The following is a 17,037-nucleotide window of genomic DNA, read 5'->3' on the forward strand; positions in this document are numbered from 1 at the left end:
CATAGGGATACAGCATAAAGGTACAGCGTACAGTACACAGTTCCAGCCAGCGCAGGCGGCCCCCAAAGATCAGGAGGACGAGGAGGGCAGCGCTTGTGGGTGACATATGTGAGTAGTACTCAGATGGGTACAGCGCAACACTGGGCTGATGATTAATTTGGGGGGGGAACAGAATAGGACTTGCGGGTCACATGATTTGGGGGGGGGGGGGGGGGGGGGAGAGAAATACCGTTATATACTGTGGAACCGCCATAAGTTACAGAAATACTGTGATACACATTTGGTCATACCGCCCAGCCCTAGTTTTGAGTTTGTGAAAAGGCATGTGGGAGACTCCCAAAATGTATGGAGGAAGGTGCTCTGGTCTGATGAGACTAAAATTGAACTTTTTGGTCACCAAAGAAAACTCTATGTCTAGCGCAAACCCAACACATCACATCACCCAAAGAACACCATCCATGTTTTTCAGCAGCTGGGACTGGGAAACTGGTCAGAGTTGAGAGAAAGATGGATAGTGCTAAATTTAGGGATATTCTTGAGCAAAACCTGTACCACTCTGTGCATGATTTGAGGCTAGGAAGGAGGTTCACCTTCCAGCAGGACAATGACCCCAAACACACTGCTAAAGCAACACTTGAGTGTTTTATGGGAAAACATGTAAATGTGTTGGAATGGCCTAGTCATAGCCCAGATCTCAATCCAATCTAAAATCTGTGGTCAAACTTAAAGATTGCTGTTCACAAGCACAAACCATGCAACTTGAAGGAGCTGGAGCAGTTTTGCAAGGAGAGATGGGCAAAAATCCCAGTGGTAAGATGTGGCAGCTCAGAGACTTATCCAAAGCGACTTGGAGCTGTGATTGCTGCAAAAGGTGGCCCTACAAAGTATTGACTTTAGGGGGTGAATAGTTATGCACATTAAATGTTTCTGTTATTTTGTCCTATTTGTTGTTTGCTTCACAATAAATGAAAAAACATCTTCAAAGTAGTGGGTATGTTCTGTAAATTAAATTATTAAAATCCTCAATCTATGTTAATTCCAGGTTGTGAGGCACCAATATACGAAAAAAAAGTCAAGGGGGGTGAATACTTTTAATAATAGAGTATGTAGAATGATTTTCCAGATCTACAAAGGGTCACATCATCTCCCAGCATCAGAAATGTGCAAAAAAAAAAATAAAACTTTTCAAAAAAAGTGTGGGGGGAGTGCTACTAAAATATAACTTTTATTGTTACTTATTAAAATTACACCATACTAGTGATTGTGAACTATCACCATCTAAAAAAGATTGATTCACAGGATCCACTAAAGGTTACCACCCGTCTGGTGGATTTATCATATATTCAGAGCGCCACCTGTCTGGTGGATTATCATAGATTCCGATATATATTTATATATCGTTCTCTACGAGTTTCTGCCCTAGTTGAGGGCGTCATCAGGAGAACTTTATACATGCAAAGGTCTCAACGTATAGGATTAACATACATGAAAAATAGATAACAATAGAGTCACTCAGTATGAACATGAATCAATATGGCATCCCGATACTAGGTGCCACTATACGGGTGTAATCGGTCACAGCGGATCCAGGAGTAAGCAGGTATAGCAGTCCTTAGTCAAACTCCCGGTACTGTCCGCCGATGTATTCGCCAACTACAGGATCCCGGTAGGTGCGCAAACCCGCAATAGCGGGGAGCCAGTGTCAGTCTCACCGGCTTCTGTGTGCTCACCTTCCAATGAGTACTTTTGCAAGGCACTGTGCATGTATGTGTGTATGTGTGTATATATATATATATATATATATATATATATATATATATATATACACACACACACATATATATATTTTAGGGTTAGACCGATTTCGATTTTTTTAGGGCCGATACCAATAATCTGTGGACTTTGAGGCCGATAGCAGATAACTTATACCGGAATATCGGTATAAGTTATCGGCTATTTCAGCACCGCTGACGCCACCCGCTTCTCTCCCCCTACCTGTCCTGGGGTCCTCCTGAGTCCAACCACCGCCACTTGTTAGTTGCATAGTGGCAATAAACACGCCCTTATGTTACTCTGGTGTTTTGTAAATGTGTATTTTCATGCATTTTTAAACACTAGAAATGAACAATGTGTGAAGGAGACAAGCAACAAAACAAGCCTATTACTATTTACTATTTACTTTACTTGAACTCCGATTGGTTGAAATTCCTGAGTAACATGCACTTTAAGGTACATACTAAGAATGACCATACAAAATATGGCTATAGTGAGAACATTTCATATTCACACCAATCAGAAACATGCACGCTCACCCAAACATGTAGAGAATAGAGAGAGCTCAATAATTCTTAAATCCAACATGCCCAATCCCTCTTTTTACCATTAGAGGAAAGTACTTATCAGCCTGGACGAGGTATGCCTCAAATTGCCCAGATAATATTGGACAACCTGATTGGTTGCTATAGGCAACTGGGCAACTTTTTCTCTGCACAGGTTTTAATAAATCTCCCCCAAAGTCTGCTACACATGCTGACAACTGTATAAAAGGTGTGCTGACTCCCAAATGTCAGATTGAGAGGAGACGTCTGAGAACACAAGCACACTTGGCCCAGCTGAGCATACACGTGTTTAGGCAAAGTCTAGCTGCTGGTGGAAAAAGCATTTGACTGACCCATTTGTTATAGGTGTACAGGCACAGTAAAACATATCAATCTTATATAGAATATTTCTCAATGTATATCATGTTTAGAATGCTATATATAGTATAAATTGAAGGTCCATTGTGGTTTTATAGAGAAATGAGAAGTAAAGAGAAACGTCACAATCTGCGACAGTTATAATTATAATCCATGCATGTTCTGTCTATACATATACACATACACACACACACACATACATAGTCATGGCCGTAAAAAATAATATATATATATATATATATATATATATAAATAAATGAAGTATTTCTCACAGAAAAGGATTGCAGTAACACATGTTTTGCTATACACATGTTTATTCCCTTTGTGTGTATTGGAACTAAACCAAAAAAAGGGAGGAAAAAAAGCAAATTGGACATAATGTCACACCAAACTCCAAAAATGGTCTGGACAAAATTATTGGCACCCTTTCAAAATTGTGGATAAATAAGATTGTTTCAAGCATGTGATGCTCCTTTAAACTCACCTGGGGCAAGCAAGAGGTGTGGGCAATATAAAAATAACACCTGAATGCAGATAAAAAGGAGAGAAGTTCACTTAGTCTTTGCATTGTGTGTCTGTGTGTGCCACATTAAACATGGACAACAGAAAGAAGAGAACTGTCTGAGGACTTAAGAACCAAAATGTGGAAAAATATCAACAATCTCAAGGTTACAAGTCCATGGCACTGTAACTAATCTCCCTGGGCGTGGACGGAGGAGAAAAATTGATGAAAGGTGTCAACGCAGGATAGTCCGTATGGTGGATAAGCAGCCCCAAACAAGTTCCAAAGATATTCAAGCTGTCCAGCAGGATCGGGGAGCATCAGTGTCAGCGCGAACTATCCGTCGACATTTAAATGAAATGAAACGCTATAGCAGGAGATCCAAGAGGACCCCACTGCTGACACAGAGACATAAAAAAACAAGACTACATTTTGTCGAAATGAACTTGAGTAAGCCAAAATCCTTCTGGGAAAATGTCTTGTGGACAGATAAGACCAAGATAAAGCTTTTTGGTAAAGCACATCATTCTACTGTTTACGGAAAACGCAATGAGGCCTACAAAGAAAAGAACACAGAACCTACAGTGAAATATGGTGGAGGTTCAGTGATGTTTTGGGGTTTTGCTGCCTCTGGCACTGGGTGCCTTGAACATGTACAAAGCATGAAATCTGAGGATTACCAATGGATTTTGGGTCACACTGTACAGTCCAGTGTCAGAAAGCTGGGTTTGCGTCCGAGATCTTGGGTCTTCCAGCAGGACAATGGCCCCAAACATACGTCAAAAAGCACTTAGAAATGGACGGCAACAAAGCACTGGAGAGTTCTGTAGTGTCCAGCAATGAGTCCAGATCTAAATCCCATTGAACACCTGTGGAGAGATCTTAAAATTGCTGTTGGGAAAAGGCGCCCTTCCAATAAGAGAGACCTGGTGCAGTTTGCAAAGGAAGAGTGGTCCAACATTCCGGCTGAGAGGTGTAAGAAGCTTATTGATGGTTATAGGAAGCGACTGATTTCAGTTATATTTTCCAAAGGGTGTTCAACCAAATATTAAGTTAAGGGTGCCAATAATTTAGTCCAGCCCATTTTGGGAGTTTGGTGTGACATTATTTGTTTTTTTTCCCTCCCTTTTATGGTTTAGTTCCAATACACATAAAGGGAAGAAACATGTGTATAGAAAAACATGTGTTACTGCAATCCTTTTCTGTGAGAAATACTTAATTTTCTTGAAAAATTTCAGGGGTGCCAACATTTACGGTCATGACTATATATATTTATTTATTTATTTTTTTTAACCTTTGGCTCTTTGTACAGAAAACCTAAAAACTGTAAGTCTACATACAAGCATTGCAAATGACCATAAGCTCCCATTACGAGTTATGGTGAGACCACCCTTTCTGCCACAAAGGTAATAGTAAAACAAATGAAGAATACATAAATATGGTCACTTGCACTCAGACTCCATACAATACAGTGAAGCATGTTGTATTACAGAGATGCTGAGTTATCATACAGTTGTTTAAGGTGTTACAGCATAGACATGAAACTAGTATGAAGGGGGGGGGGGGGGGGGGTTGTAGACCTGCCATGTGCCTAGTCATTTGTGTGTATAAAATGTTGCTTTATGTTATGTTTTTGGCTTTATCAGTTTAAAGGTGTTATTCAGGATTTAAAAAAACATAGCTGCTTTCTTCCAAAAACAGTGTCACACCTGTCTTCAGGTTCTTTGTGGTATTACGACTTGGCTTCATTCATATAAGCTGCAATACCACAAACAAACAAGAAGGCAGTTTTGTTTTTTTTTAATCCAGAGAACCCCTTTAAACACCAGGCAAAAGAAAAAGAAAAAACAACTAAAAAATTATAAAATGACGTCCTGTTGTAAGTCCAGTGGTCTAAACAACAGGGTCCCTTATCCTGGTAATAGAATGTGACTATAAATAACACCTGTGCCATTTAAAAATATCAGTATTTTAGAAAGCCCCAATAAAAACACAACAAATGTAATCGCATGTGTGTTTGGTGTGGAAAATGAAATATCCAGCATAATTTTATTTTTATTTTTTTACTGTAAACCTGCTTTATTGCTCCATATTCAGTTGTATGAAAAGCATTCGGAACACATGTAAGACATTACAGGAGAGCAAGAAGAGATAGAACAAGGAGGCGGCACATGTACTTACTGTTCATGAAAGTCCAACATGGGTGGCTCAAACCGTATTGGCCTACAGTTCCCTCTTTGTAAGGAGACGCTGTGGAAAAAGAGAAAAACCCATAAAAAAGGGCACAATGAAAAGCCCATGTTGTCAGAGCACTGGTGTACTTGTGAGTTCCTCTCACGATGAAATGCCCAAATGACTACACTGGGTACAGCTCAACAAGGGGGAACTCGACAAACTAGTTTGGTTAGAGCAGAAGGCTGCAGCTGCTGAACCAAACATCTTGGTAACCCTGTTTATAGAAACCATGCCTTCCTGGCTTCAAGTCACTTGTGTCTATTCATTGTGTTCATACCACATTCCTCTGACACACGTACTGCTCACATAGTAAATATACTACTATTTTTTTTTTTTTTACACAAAGGGAATCTTAGACCAGTGTTTCCCAACCAGTGTGCCTCCAGCTGTTGCAAAACTACAACTCCCAGCATGCCCGGACAGCCAAAGGAAAGCCTTTAGCTGTCCAGTCATGCAGGGAGTTGTAGTTTTGCAACAGCTGGAGGCAGACTGGTTGGGAAACACTGTCTTAGACAATAGCACACATAGAAAAAATGTGAACTAACTATGGAGGGGAGAGCGGCTAGGAGCACAAAAAAAAAAAGAAAAAAAAATGACAGTGTAAACTTATTATAGGAGATGCAAGAATAATACAGTTAGGCTAAGTTTCCACACAGGTTGTATTCTGGCATTTTTGAGCCAAAGCCAGAAGTGTATTTAAAAGGAATGGGAAATATAAAAGAAGGATTTCTAGATCTCCTACTTACTAGATCCAATTCTGACTTTAATAGTAGACAAAGTCCAGTTCTCTGTGCAGTCGCCCCTCGCTCGGACGGTACCGTGCCAGGCACACAATGCAATGTAGTGAACAGAAAAGGGTTGTGCAGCGAGGAATAGTGCCAAAAATCATCTTTAATGAATAAAAGCCAGCGAACAGGAAAAAGTTGTAGTAGTAGTAGTACAGGGGTGTGGAAATTAAAAAAAAAACTACTTGTCCAAGGGACTAAAGTGGAACACAATCTACTTGTCCCTCAAGAAAATCCACTTGTCCTGGTAGATGAAATAATTTCAACCAAAATAGTACGATTCACCCCACTAGACCACCAGGGATGGATATAAGATCCCTTTAGACACTGCGGACAGCGGTGATCTAATGGTTTAATAGGCGGTCGCAGTATGCCAGGATATTAGCAGTGGGAGAGCTGTAGATCCTCTTACACCCGAGACAAGCCCAGAAGAGTCTAGATGTAACTTTTTGATCACCTTATAAAAAATTTCTCATATGAAGTGACCAAAAATGAGCAATTCTGGACTATTCTTTACATTTCCACCGTTCACCGTACGGTTTAATTACCATTATATTTTAATAGTCCGGACATTTCCACATGTAGCGATACCACTTATGTTTATTTTTGTACATTATTTTTATTTAAAGAAAATTGGAAACTTTTATTAGGAAAGGGGCTTATTCACATGTATACGCACCTTTTAAAATATTTTAATCACTATTTTTCAGTCTCAATAGGGACTTATGTGTTACTGGGGGGGGGGGGGTTCTGCTTCTCCAGTTTGTGTGCTGCATTTGTGTCAGTAAATGCTGGAAGTTGCATTTAGTTAGTAGATAACTACAACTCCCAGCATGCCCTGATACAGTCTATGGTTGTGTGGGTGTTGCAGCATTAAGGTTATTGTGTAACATGCTGGGAGTTGTAGTTTTGGTTTGTGTTAGCTGCAGAGCCATAGGATGTGTCAAGGAATACTGGGAATTGCAGTAAGTAACTACAACTCCCAGCATGCCCTGATACAGCCTATGGTTGTGTGGGTGTTGCAGCATGTTGCACTGTATAGTACAGTTAAGGTTATTGTGTAACATGCTGAGAGTTGTAGTTTTGGTTTGTGTCAGCTGCAGAGCCATAGAATGTATCAAGGAATACTGGGAATTGCAGTTAGTAACTACAACACCCAGCATGCCCTGATGCAGCCTATGGCTCTGCAGCTGACCCGAACCAAAACTACAACTCCCAGCATGTTACACTTTATAGTTCTACAGTTTAGGTTATGGTGTAACATGCTGGAAGTTGTAGTTTTGGTTCGGGCGTGTTTGTGTGCATCCGTGGGGTTCTTGGTTGGCGGGTGAGTATGAAGGGGGCGGGATTCTGGGGGTGCAATTTAGTGCGGGTGCCACTAAAAATAAATAAAATTAGATGGTACAACTGCCCTAATGCCCGACGTGACAGTCCGCTCCTATACAAAACATTCATGAATACACATATCATTCATACACCAGCCACTGCCCCCATACCATACATACACACACACACCCCCGCCACTGCCCCCCCACATCATACATTACATACACACATACACTCACACCATACATATACACCATACATATGCACACATCATACATACACCTGCCGCTGCCCACCCCACATCATACATCACATACACACACATCATACATTACCCACACATAGACATCATACACACATTATACATTACATACACATCACACATTACATACACATCACACAGACAGACATCATACACACATACACTCACATCATACATATCCACCAGTGTTTCCCAACCAGGGTGCCTCCAGCTGTTGCAAAACTACAACTCCCAGCATGCCCAGGGCATGCTGGGAGTTGTAGTTTTGCAACAGCTGGAGGCACCCTGGTTGGGAAACACTGATATACACCATACATATGCACACATCATACATACACCTGCCGCTGCTCCCCCCCCCCCCATCATACATTACACACACACACACACATCACACATACACTCACACCCTACATATACACCCACCCTTCCTGTCGCCGCCCGTATTCTCTGCCTCCTCACCTGAGCCGCCATGAGTGGACATCAGAGCTGTAGTCCCGGCCGGTGTGAGGTGAGATTTCCGTCCTCCCCCCCCCCTGCTCTGTGTTTTCCCCGTGCAAACAAGCAACCGCCCCATGGTGGATTAGGTCCTGTCTAGACAGAGCAGGGGAGAGGGAGGGATAGAGCTGTGTGCGGGGGATGGAGCTGTGCTCGTCCTTTCTCTCACCCTGCTGTGTCTTCTGAGCTGCGTCCTTCATCCTCCGGGAGGGGAGATAAGGGGGCTCTGCAGTCAGCTGGAGGCCGCCGCCCCCCCCCCCCCCCCCCCCCCCATACACTCTGAATGCCGGTGTGAGGTGAAGACTTCCATCGGCTCCTGCACCTCACACCGACATTAAGGAAAAATAAGGGGGACGTCTGTCTGTCCCTGCTAGCCCGATACAGGGCTAAATCTATAAACAATTCACCTGCCCGGCACCCAAAACTACTTGTCCCGGGCGTCGGGCTATAGGATTTCCACATCCCTGTAGTAGTAGTACTTTTTCCTGTTTGCTGGCTTTTATTCAATGAAGAAGATTTTTGGCACTATTCCTGGCTGGACAACCCTTTTCTGTTTGCCACTTCTGACTTTGCAGTGGCAGTTTTCCCCAAAAAATGGCAGAAAAAAACCTGTGTGGAAACCTAGCCTTAGTCAGTGATGTTAAAGGAAACCGGTCACCCGTTCACCCGCACAATAACCCTATACACCGGGTTATAGTGCAGGTGAACAGGAGACTGATGCAGGGTCTCGACTGCTATACCTAACTGCAGTCCGGAGCCCCAATCCCCCGTATGTCCCCCTCTTCAAGCAATGACTTGCGCTTTGAGGCGGGCCCGCTGGCTGGATTTAAATATTTATAAGCGCTGGTCACATGAGCGCTCTTGCCTACTGAGTGCTCATGTGAGCGGCGCTTATGAATATTTAAATCTAGCCGGCAGACCTGCCTCAAAGCGCAAGTCAGCACTTGAAGAGGGGAACATTCGGGGGATCAGGGCTCCAGACTGCAGGTAGGTATAGCAGTCCGAGACCCCGCATTGGTCTCCTGTTCACCCACACTATGACCAGGTGTATCGGGTTATAGTGCGGGTGAACGGGCGACCGTTTTCCTTAAAAGCTGTAAGGTAAGAATGACCTTAAAATTTATTACTAAGGCAAAATAAAAAGCACAGAAAGAGCATGCATTAAAGGGGTACTCCACTGGCCAGCGTTAACTAACATTACGAGGGGAGTGGCCAACCCACGCAGCGCGAAAACAGCGTTTGGAACATTTAGTTTCGAACGCTGGCCAGTGGAGCACCTCTTTAAGTGTCAAAGATCGGTAGAGTTCAGCCAATCAAATCATTCCCATGTAGTTTGGCGCTTTGATACAAACGTAGCGATGTTGTATATGTTTATTTTTTTTTAAAGACATCTTTGGAAAATAAAACCAAAATAAAAGCTTTATTTACTGTACATGTTTTTAATACACCTTTTACTTTGGGCCTCATTCACATCAACGTTATGAATGTTAATAATGTGGCTGGACACCAATGACTTTGAATGGGGTTCGCCAGGTCTCCATTAAATGTATATATAATTTAAGCAGTGATTTTTTTTTTCCTCCACTTAAAAGGGGAACTCTGGTAACTCCCTCCGATGCTGGAATTGCTGTCTCATCCCCAGATGCCGATTTCCTGCTTTCGGGGTTGACATGTTACACTGCAGCTCAGCAGTTAGGGACAGTGAAAACAGCGGGACTGGGGGAGCCACGGGAGGCAAGGCAAGGTTTATTGTTTTAATGGCGGCAGCTTGGGCATAATAAAGAGTACTCCTTTAAGTCCTGTAATTTTAATGAAATCAATTAAATGAGTTGCCTAATGGAGCTCCTAACGCTAATGGGAACATAGTCTTATTTTTTTTTTTTATAGTGCCTCAAAGTCACACAGTCAAGGAACATGAGCGCTCGCCTGCTACCGATATATAACCAATTACATGTTGCAGTCACTATTTATAATGGCATCTAATGGGTGAAGTGGATCTGAGATAGGTCTGATTGTAGTAAGTGCCTGGATACAGGTTATATCACCAATGCCAATAATTTGCAGGAATATACCACACAAGAAAAGAAAAAGATTGTACAGTTCCTTCGATTTTAGTAATGGAGTAAAGTAGATTATTGACAGAGAAGATAAAGTAAAAAGGATGGACATTCCTAAACATGGCTACAAGTAAATGTAATCACTCCTCTAAGAAGTTACCGAATGAAAATAGACTCTCCACAGAGAATAACAGATCACTACTGAAAAACTATCAGATCTAGTGCTACAATACAGCTACAGCCAAAGGATACACACAGCATAATGAAAATGTACTTCGTATACTCAGAGGCTTATGGCCACAAAAAAGTGGAATATGACCCAACAGGTTCTCCTGTAATCTAGAATATGTTATACATAGACTTTAAACAATTATTTGCTACATTGGATTAATAAGAATGGAAGGAAGAACAGTTATGACACATTGTACTCCATTTGTCAACAACGTTGCTAGGAAGGGTTTGGGGCCATGTGAAAACCAACATGGATGTTCATTTCAAACTGTCTTACTGCGGATGATAAATGTGCCTTTAGTAACGACAACATTACAGGCACAGGCTCTGCTCTGTCCTATATGTGGTCTAGCTATGCTTCTAGACCAAATTTTTACTGCTGAAGCAAAGCTACCCTACAAGCGACATGTAAACAATGGGTGTGGTTACCCCTAGACCTCCAGTACTAAACAAGAAACCTCTTTGCCATCAGGACAGCCAATTCTGTGTGACACACATTTAACAGAAAACACAAGCTATTGGGTCCACATAACATCATGCAGTTGGTGATCTTTTGGTTTAGAAATACAATTTTCCCATTTTATCCTAAATCTATAGATAAGATCTAGTGCCACAGAAGGAGAGTGTAACTCCTCTTAAACTCAATAACAAACCTGCCTTCTGCTCCCCCTACTGGCAGTGTCGGACAGTGGCAGTGTAAAAGAAGGATTAGCAGTCCTATAACTGCAAAATGCCATTTCCAGCTGTAAAACCTGCAATATCCACAGAACTGGGACAATAGAAATTAACCATGAAGGAGATTGAGCAGGCTGCCTTATAGTAAGATTCTCTGTTGCCCATAGCAACCAGAGTTCAGCTTTTATTTTACTACAGAAATCTGAGAAATAAAAGCAGAGCTGTGATTGGTTGTTATGGGAAACAGAGAATCTTACCCTATGATAGTGTGATAAATCTCCTCCATTGCATCAAAAAATATGAACTTGTGGATTTGGCTGCAGATACTCATTTCTTCCATAGCAAAATCCAGAACACTGCTGATCTATTAAAGAGTACCTGTCATGATCTTGTTACATTTTACAATCCTCCCACTTCACTGCCTCCATCATGATAAACCACCCCCTGTCTTTATTTTTATTATTTTTTAGCTTTCTACCTTGATATTGCTCTGTATTTTCTGCTCAGTCAGATTCAGAGTGGGAAGGGGCGTTACCCAGCAGGCGTGACATCATCTGAAGCCATACAGGGGAGAACTTCCTCCCTCACTCTGCTACACACAGCCCAGAGTAGTTCAGTGTGAGATGAGCTATGATTGGATAAGGCTGCACACACCTCCCTCAGCGTTTCCTGATTTTGGACTTCTGCCAGGCCAACAGGAGTCCAAAGTTTGTGCAAGAGATGGGGGAAAATGTGCTCTGGACAAGTAGGGAGACACCTAGTGGCAGCTTTTTTAAACACTTAAGAAAAAAAAATGAAGTTTTCTATGTTTTAACAAAGTACATTAAAAAGATGTTTTATTTACCATAAGGAGTGCAATAGCAAAAAAAAAATGTAATTTGAGTGCCCATTTAAATATTTTGACTTTGGGGAAAACTCATGATAGATCTGCAGAATTCCTGCAACATAAATGTAGATGCTGCAGGGGTAAAGTCTGAACAGTAAGTGCTGCTGTAAACCCTGCAGTTCCTCTGCCTCATGTGAAAGCACCCTTACAGCATGGCCGATCCATTTATGGCTGGGCACAGGTTCTATTAGATGAAGTAAACACAGTATCCTTCTGTATAATTCCTCCTGTAATGATAAATGGCGATACAATCCCATTAGCCATCAACACTCACACTGTCTACAGTTTTGTGAGACCTGTTACAGTTCACCTGTTGCTATTTATTTCTTATTTATGCTGTATTTATATGCCATGTACACCCTATTTACTGGATACATACCTTAATATTTGTAGACGCTACTTTGTTACACAGAAAGCCCAGGGTGTGATCTGATCTATTCTATGGCCTCAGCACTAAGTTATCTCTAACTGGTTTTATGAACGCCACATAAGCAAGTTTACAAAACTGCAGAAGATAAGCTTGGCCTGGGACACTTTTGGACAGCTCATAGTTGCTGATAAAATTAGATCTAACATCAGACATTTCAGCCTGGTTCCTGTTGCAAGAAAAGGCTCCGAAAAGGGTACATGAATATACAGCATTGTCTGACAAATACTTTGGAATCACTATGACAGCCTTAACATTTCACACTTTTCTCAGTTCCAAGAACTAGCAAGAGCATAAGAGGAAAAGTTCATTTCCCAGTAAATCTTGTACTGTGGCTTCACCAATCAAAACACTGTATTGCCGCCAGGGCCTCACTACTGGTTAAAGTTGAAACATTAAATGTTTTCTCTATTTATTTTTAAACTTTCTTTCTTAAATAAAAAAAAATAAAAACACCGTTGTATAAATCCATTATGATATGTCAGTTATTGACCCATAACAGAGGTCACTTATAACTTAATGTTAAAGGGGTACTCCACTGACCAGCCTTCCGGCTACGTTCACAACATTTAGTTCCTAACACTGTGCACTCGCTGGGGGGGGTCGGCCTCGACCCATCGTGCCATCAGGCCACGCCCCAATGCAGGTCTATGGGAGGGGGCGTAACAGCCGCCATGCCCCCTTACATTGACTTGCATTGAGGGGGCGTGGCCTAATGTCATGAGGGGTGTGGCCGTCCCCTCGCAGCACGCACACAGCGTTCGGAACATTAGTTTCTAACGCAGCTGAAAGGCTGGCCAGTGGAGTACCCCTTTAACTGAAGTAAAATGGTAAAAGATTTAGTATAACTTGCATATAAAACAGACAGTTAATATCAGTTATTTGTGGATAGAGACAGTTTTTTTAAACCATTTTTTTTTTTTTTGAGCATGCTCAGTAGCAATAACGGACATAAAGGTTACAGAGGTTAACTGAGGTTAATTCTGTCACCATAGACTTCAATGTTAAATTACTAACTTAAGAAGAAAGGGTTAATTAAGATTAAAATGTTTAGTCTTGATATTATATAAAGATTATTATATTTCACAAAAAATAAATAATCACTAGAATATATGTTATCTATTTTTTTTGTTAACTGAAATGACAGAGTACAACAGAGATTATGTACTGACGAGTGGCAAACACCACGAAACTGCTGTCTGCAGATGGGTAGAAACTTCCCTTTTGGGGAGTAGTCTGGCTTGGCATAAATCCCGACCAGCTTTTTATATTCCTTAACAGGAGCCAAGCTGATACCAGGGAACATTACCTGAAAAGGTCATGTAATGAGCTGCTTTGCATATTCCCCTACCCAGAATGCCCGCGGAGTGCTAAGTGGCCTTCTGAAACTCCGTTACACCAGGAGTGGTGGCCTCTCCCAGAGGTAAATACTCATCCCCTTTAGCTGCTCTCAGGCCTCTTACCTCAGCCAAGCCAGATCACCCTGCTCTGTACTGACGAGTGGCAAACACCACAAAACAGCTGTCTGCAGATGGGTAGAAACTTCCCTTTTGGGGAGTAGTCTGGCTTGGCATAAATCCCGACCAGCTTTTTATATTCCTTAACAGGAGCCAAGCTGATACCAGGGAACATTATGTATATCCCATAGGGATTGATGGGATCCGCTACCTTCATTTTCATTTCCGTTTTTCAATTTCTCTAACAGAATTGAGCAACAAGAAAAACGCTGATGTGAACCCTAAACCAAAGACCGGCATTTAAATGCAGCACTCGCTACCATTTTATTGTCTCAGTCCATCACATAATAAAACTGAACTGTGAAAACTGTATTGCTAGTCTGTTACATATGACTCTAGGCATCAAACAGCCCCATGCCATTCCCATCCCAGCCTGCATGATCAGTCAGGTTAGGTCAGTATTTCCCAGCTAGTGTGCCTCCAGCTGTTGCAAAACTACAACTCCCATCAGCCTGGACAGCCTTTGGCTGTCCAGTCATGCAGGGAGTTGTAGTTTTACAACAGCTGGCGGCACACTGGCTTTGTTTGAGGTCATAGCTACCAACAAGTGCTAATATTACCTGAAGCTGGTGTGACTGTGTGTACTCTACACACGTTACAGGCTGGATTAGATGGTAACTGTAAATGTCTTATGACCCAGAGTCAACAAACAAAATCTCTAGGTCAACTACATATGCTTATAATTTCTTGGAGCGAATATGTTTGCACAAGAGTTGTAAAGCAGAGAACAGGATTTGGTTTCCCATATTCCATTAGGTAATGATCATATGATGGTTGAACACAAGCCAGGTAGGAGGCCTCAAGGGCCTACACCTGTGCCTGCATATCATACAACACTACTTGTTTACATAAGACTAGATTAGGACGACAATGGAGAGATCTCACAAAGTGGACGCTGCAAAATAATCAAAACTGCTCTGCAGTATAAGACTGTTCTATAAAATACTACTATACATCTGTGCCTAGTGACATTAAAAAGGAATCTGTTAGCTCTATATTATTTATGTAAAGGTGCATGCTTTTATAACTTTGCCAATAGCAAAGAGAAAACCATGTGTCAAAGAGGCCGATCTTAGCTGCTGCTTCTACACCTCAATCCTGCCCTCCCATGAGAATTGATGCACAAGGCTCAGAGCTGGAATCAAAGCCCTGTACATTACATACTAATGCAAGGCAGGGAGGGCCTCTATGACATCGGAGCTTAAAAGAAAAACAGGATTTTATAAATTTTGCAAACAGCCATAAGCAAAGACAGGTATTTATTTTTTTATATCGATACAGATGCGAGGCTAGCACAGCCTGCAGGATCCTTAGACTATGCTCATACGGCAAAATATCTGCACAGAATTCTGCATGAAAATTCTGCAGTAAATTCCACAGAAATTAACTTCAATGGAATTCCTGTAGCAGAATTCTGCATATGAATGGGACAACGGAATCCAACTGAAGTGTATTGGCTATAAATTCATGCCAAATTTTCATGCGGAATTCTATGCAGAAATTCTCACGTGTGAACATAGCCTTACGGGAGTTTCCACTAGGGATCGACCGATATTGATTTTTAGGGCCGATAGCCGATAACTTATACTGGAATATTGGTATAATTTATCGGCTATTTTTCAACACCCCCCACCCCCCCGGCCCCGCAGAAGACGCTGTAGACTATAGAATAATGATTTAAAGCAGGCACTTTGAATCCATGAACTGCAGTGGCTTTTGCAGGGCCAGAGACCGCCGGCAGCTTCTCTCCCCCTGCCTGTCCTGGGGTCCTGAGTCCAACCATTGACGCTGCCCCCCGCTTATCCTCGGGCCAGAGACCACCACCGCCCGCTTCTCTCCCCCTGCCGGTCCTGAGTCCAACCACCACCGCTGCCCCAATGCCTCCCCCATCCCCGGTTTTATAATTACCTGTTCCCGGGGTCCGCGCTACTTCTGGCTCCGGCGGCGTCCTGAGCTGTCGCTGTGTGCACTGACAGTGACGTCGCGTTGAGGACGTCACTCGTCATTGCGCAGCACAGCAATAGCGCAGTACGCCGCAGGAGCCAGAAGTAGCGCGGACGCCGGGAACAGTTAATTATAAAACCGGGGATGGGGGAGGCATTGGGGCAGCGGCGGCGGTCCCTGGCCGGGGTGGGGGGGGGCGGTGGGCAGTGCATTATCGACAAGGTAATTGCCAATACCGATAACGTCCAAAATCGGGAATATCGGCCAAACTGATAATCAGTCGATCCCTAGTTTTCACTATGCAGCATAGAGAATATCATTCAGTCAATACCTTAAGAAATAAAGATCTAGTCACTCACCCGTACTGTGGGATTTTCATGTTTATTTCAACTTCTGCATGCATAGTGGGACGATAACATCTGAACCGTGGGAGCAATACCTTACAGCAGTGACCATTTCATGCATCAAAGCGAACTTTCTTGGGTGACCCGTCGTTGTTGCAAGGTATCGCTCCAGCAGTTCAGATGTGACCTGTCCCGCTATGCATGTACGCACAAGTTTGAAATAAATATGAAGATTCCACAATATGGGCAAGCGACAATGTTTATTTGTAGACAATCCATTTTTTTTACTTTCCTTCAGTTATAAGCCAATTTCTGCAGATCAAAGCATGATATAGAGCTGACAAATTCCCTTGAAGTAAAAAAAAATTAAGAAAGATTTAGCATAAATTATTTTTTGTATCACATACTAGGTTATTTCAGCCATCAAAAGTCAGAGGAAACTTTATAGAAAGCTCACAAAAAATACCTCAGACTTACATATTCATTGGTTATAACATTTATTATTTGGTTTCCTACACTAATACTACGAATCAAACAAAGAAAAGAAAGGCCTGACACATTTCAGGGGGTTACCCTTTAGTCACAACGTTGCTTATGATTAAAGGGGTACTCCGGCCCCAAGACATCCTATCCCCTATCCAAAGGATAGGGGATA

General features: G+C 42.2%; 1 protein-coding gene across 3 annotated transcripts in view; it reads right to left on the reverse strand.

The window, feature by feature from the left end:
- The window catches only part of TMEM131 (transmembrane protein 131), a 209,753-nt gene that overhangs the window by 108,775 nt on the left and 83,941 nt on the right, over nt 1-17,037 (reverse strand). For all 3 annotated transcript variants that reach the window (XM_056555909.1, XM_056555908.1, XM_056555910.1), the window contains exon 4: nt 5,380-5,448. In XM_056555909.1, the coding sequence (XP_056411884.1) occupies nt 5,380-5,448 (69 nt within the window). The remainder of the gene's footprint in view (nt 1-5,379; nt 5,449-17,037) is intronic.

The sequence above is a fragment of the Hyla sarda genome, chromosome 2 (genome assembly GCF_029499605.1).
Source record: "Hyla sarda isolate aHylSar1 chromosome 2, aHylSar1.hap1, whole genome shotgun sequence".
In the NCBI taxonomy this organism is placed as follows: domain Eukaryota; kingdom Metazoa; phylum Chordata; class Amphibia; order Anura; family Hylidae; genus Hyla; species Hyla sarda.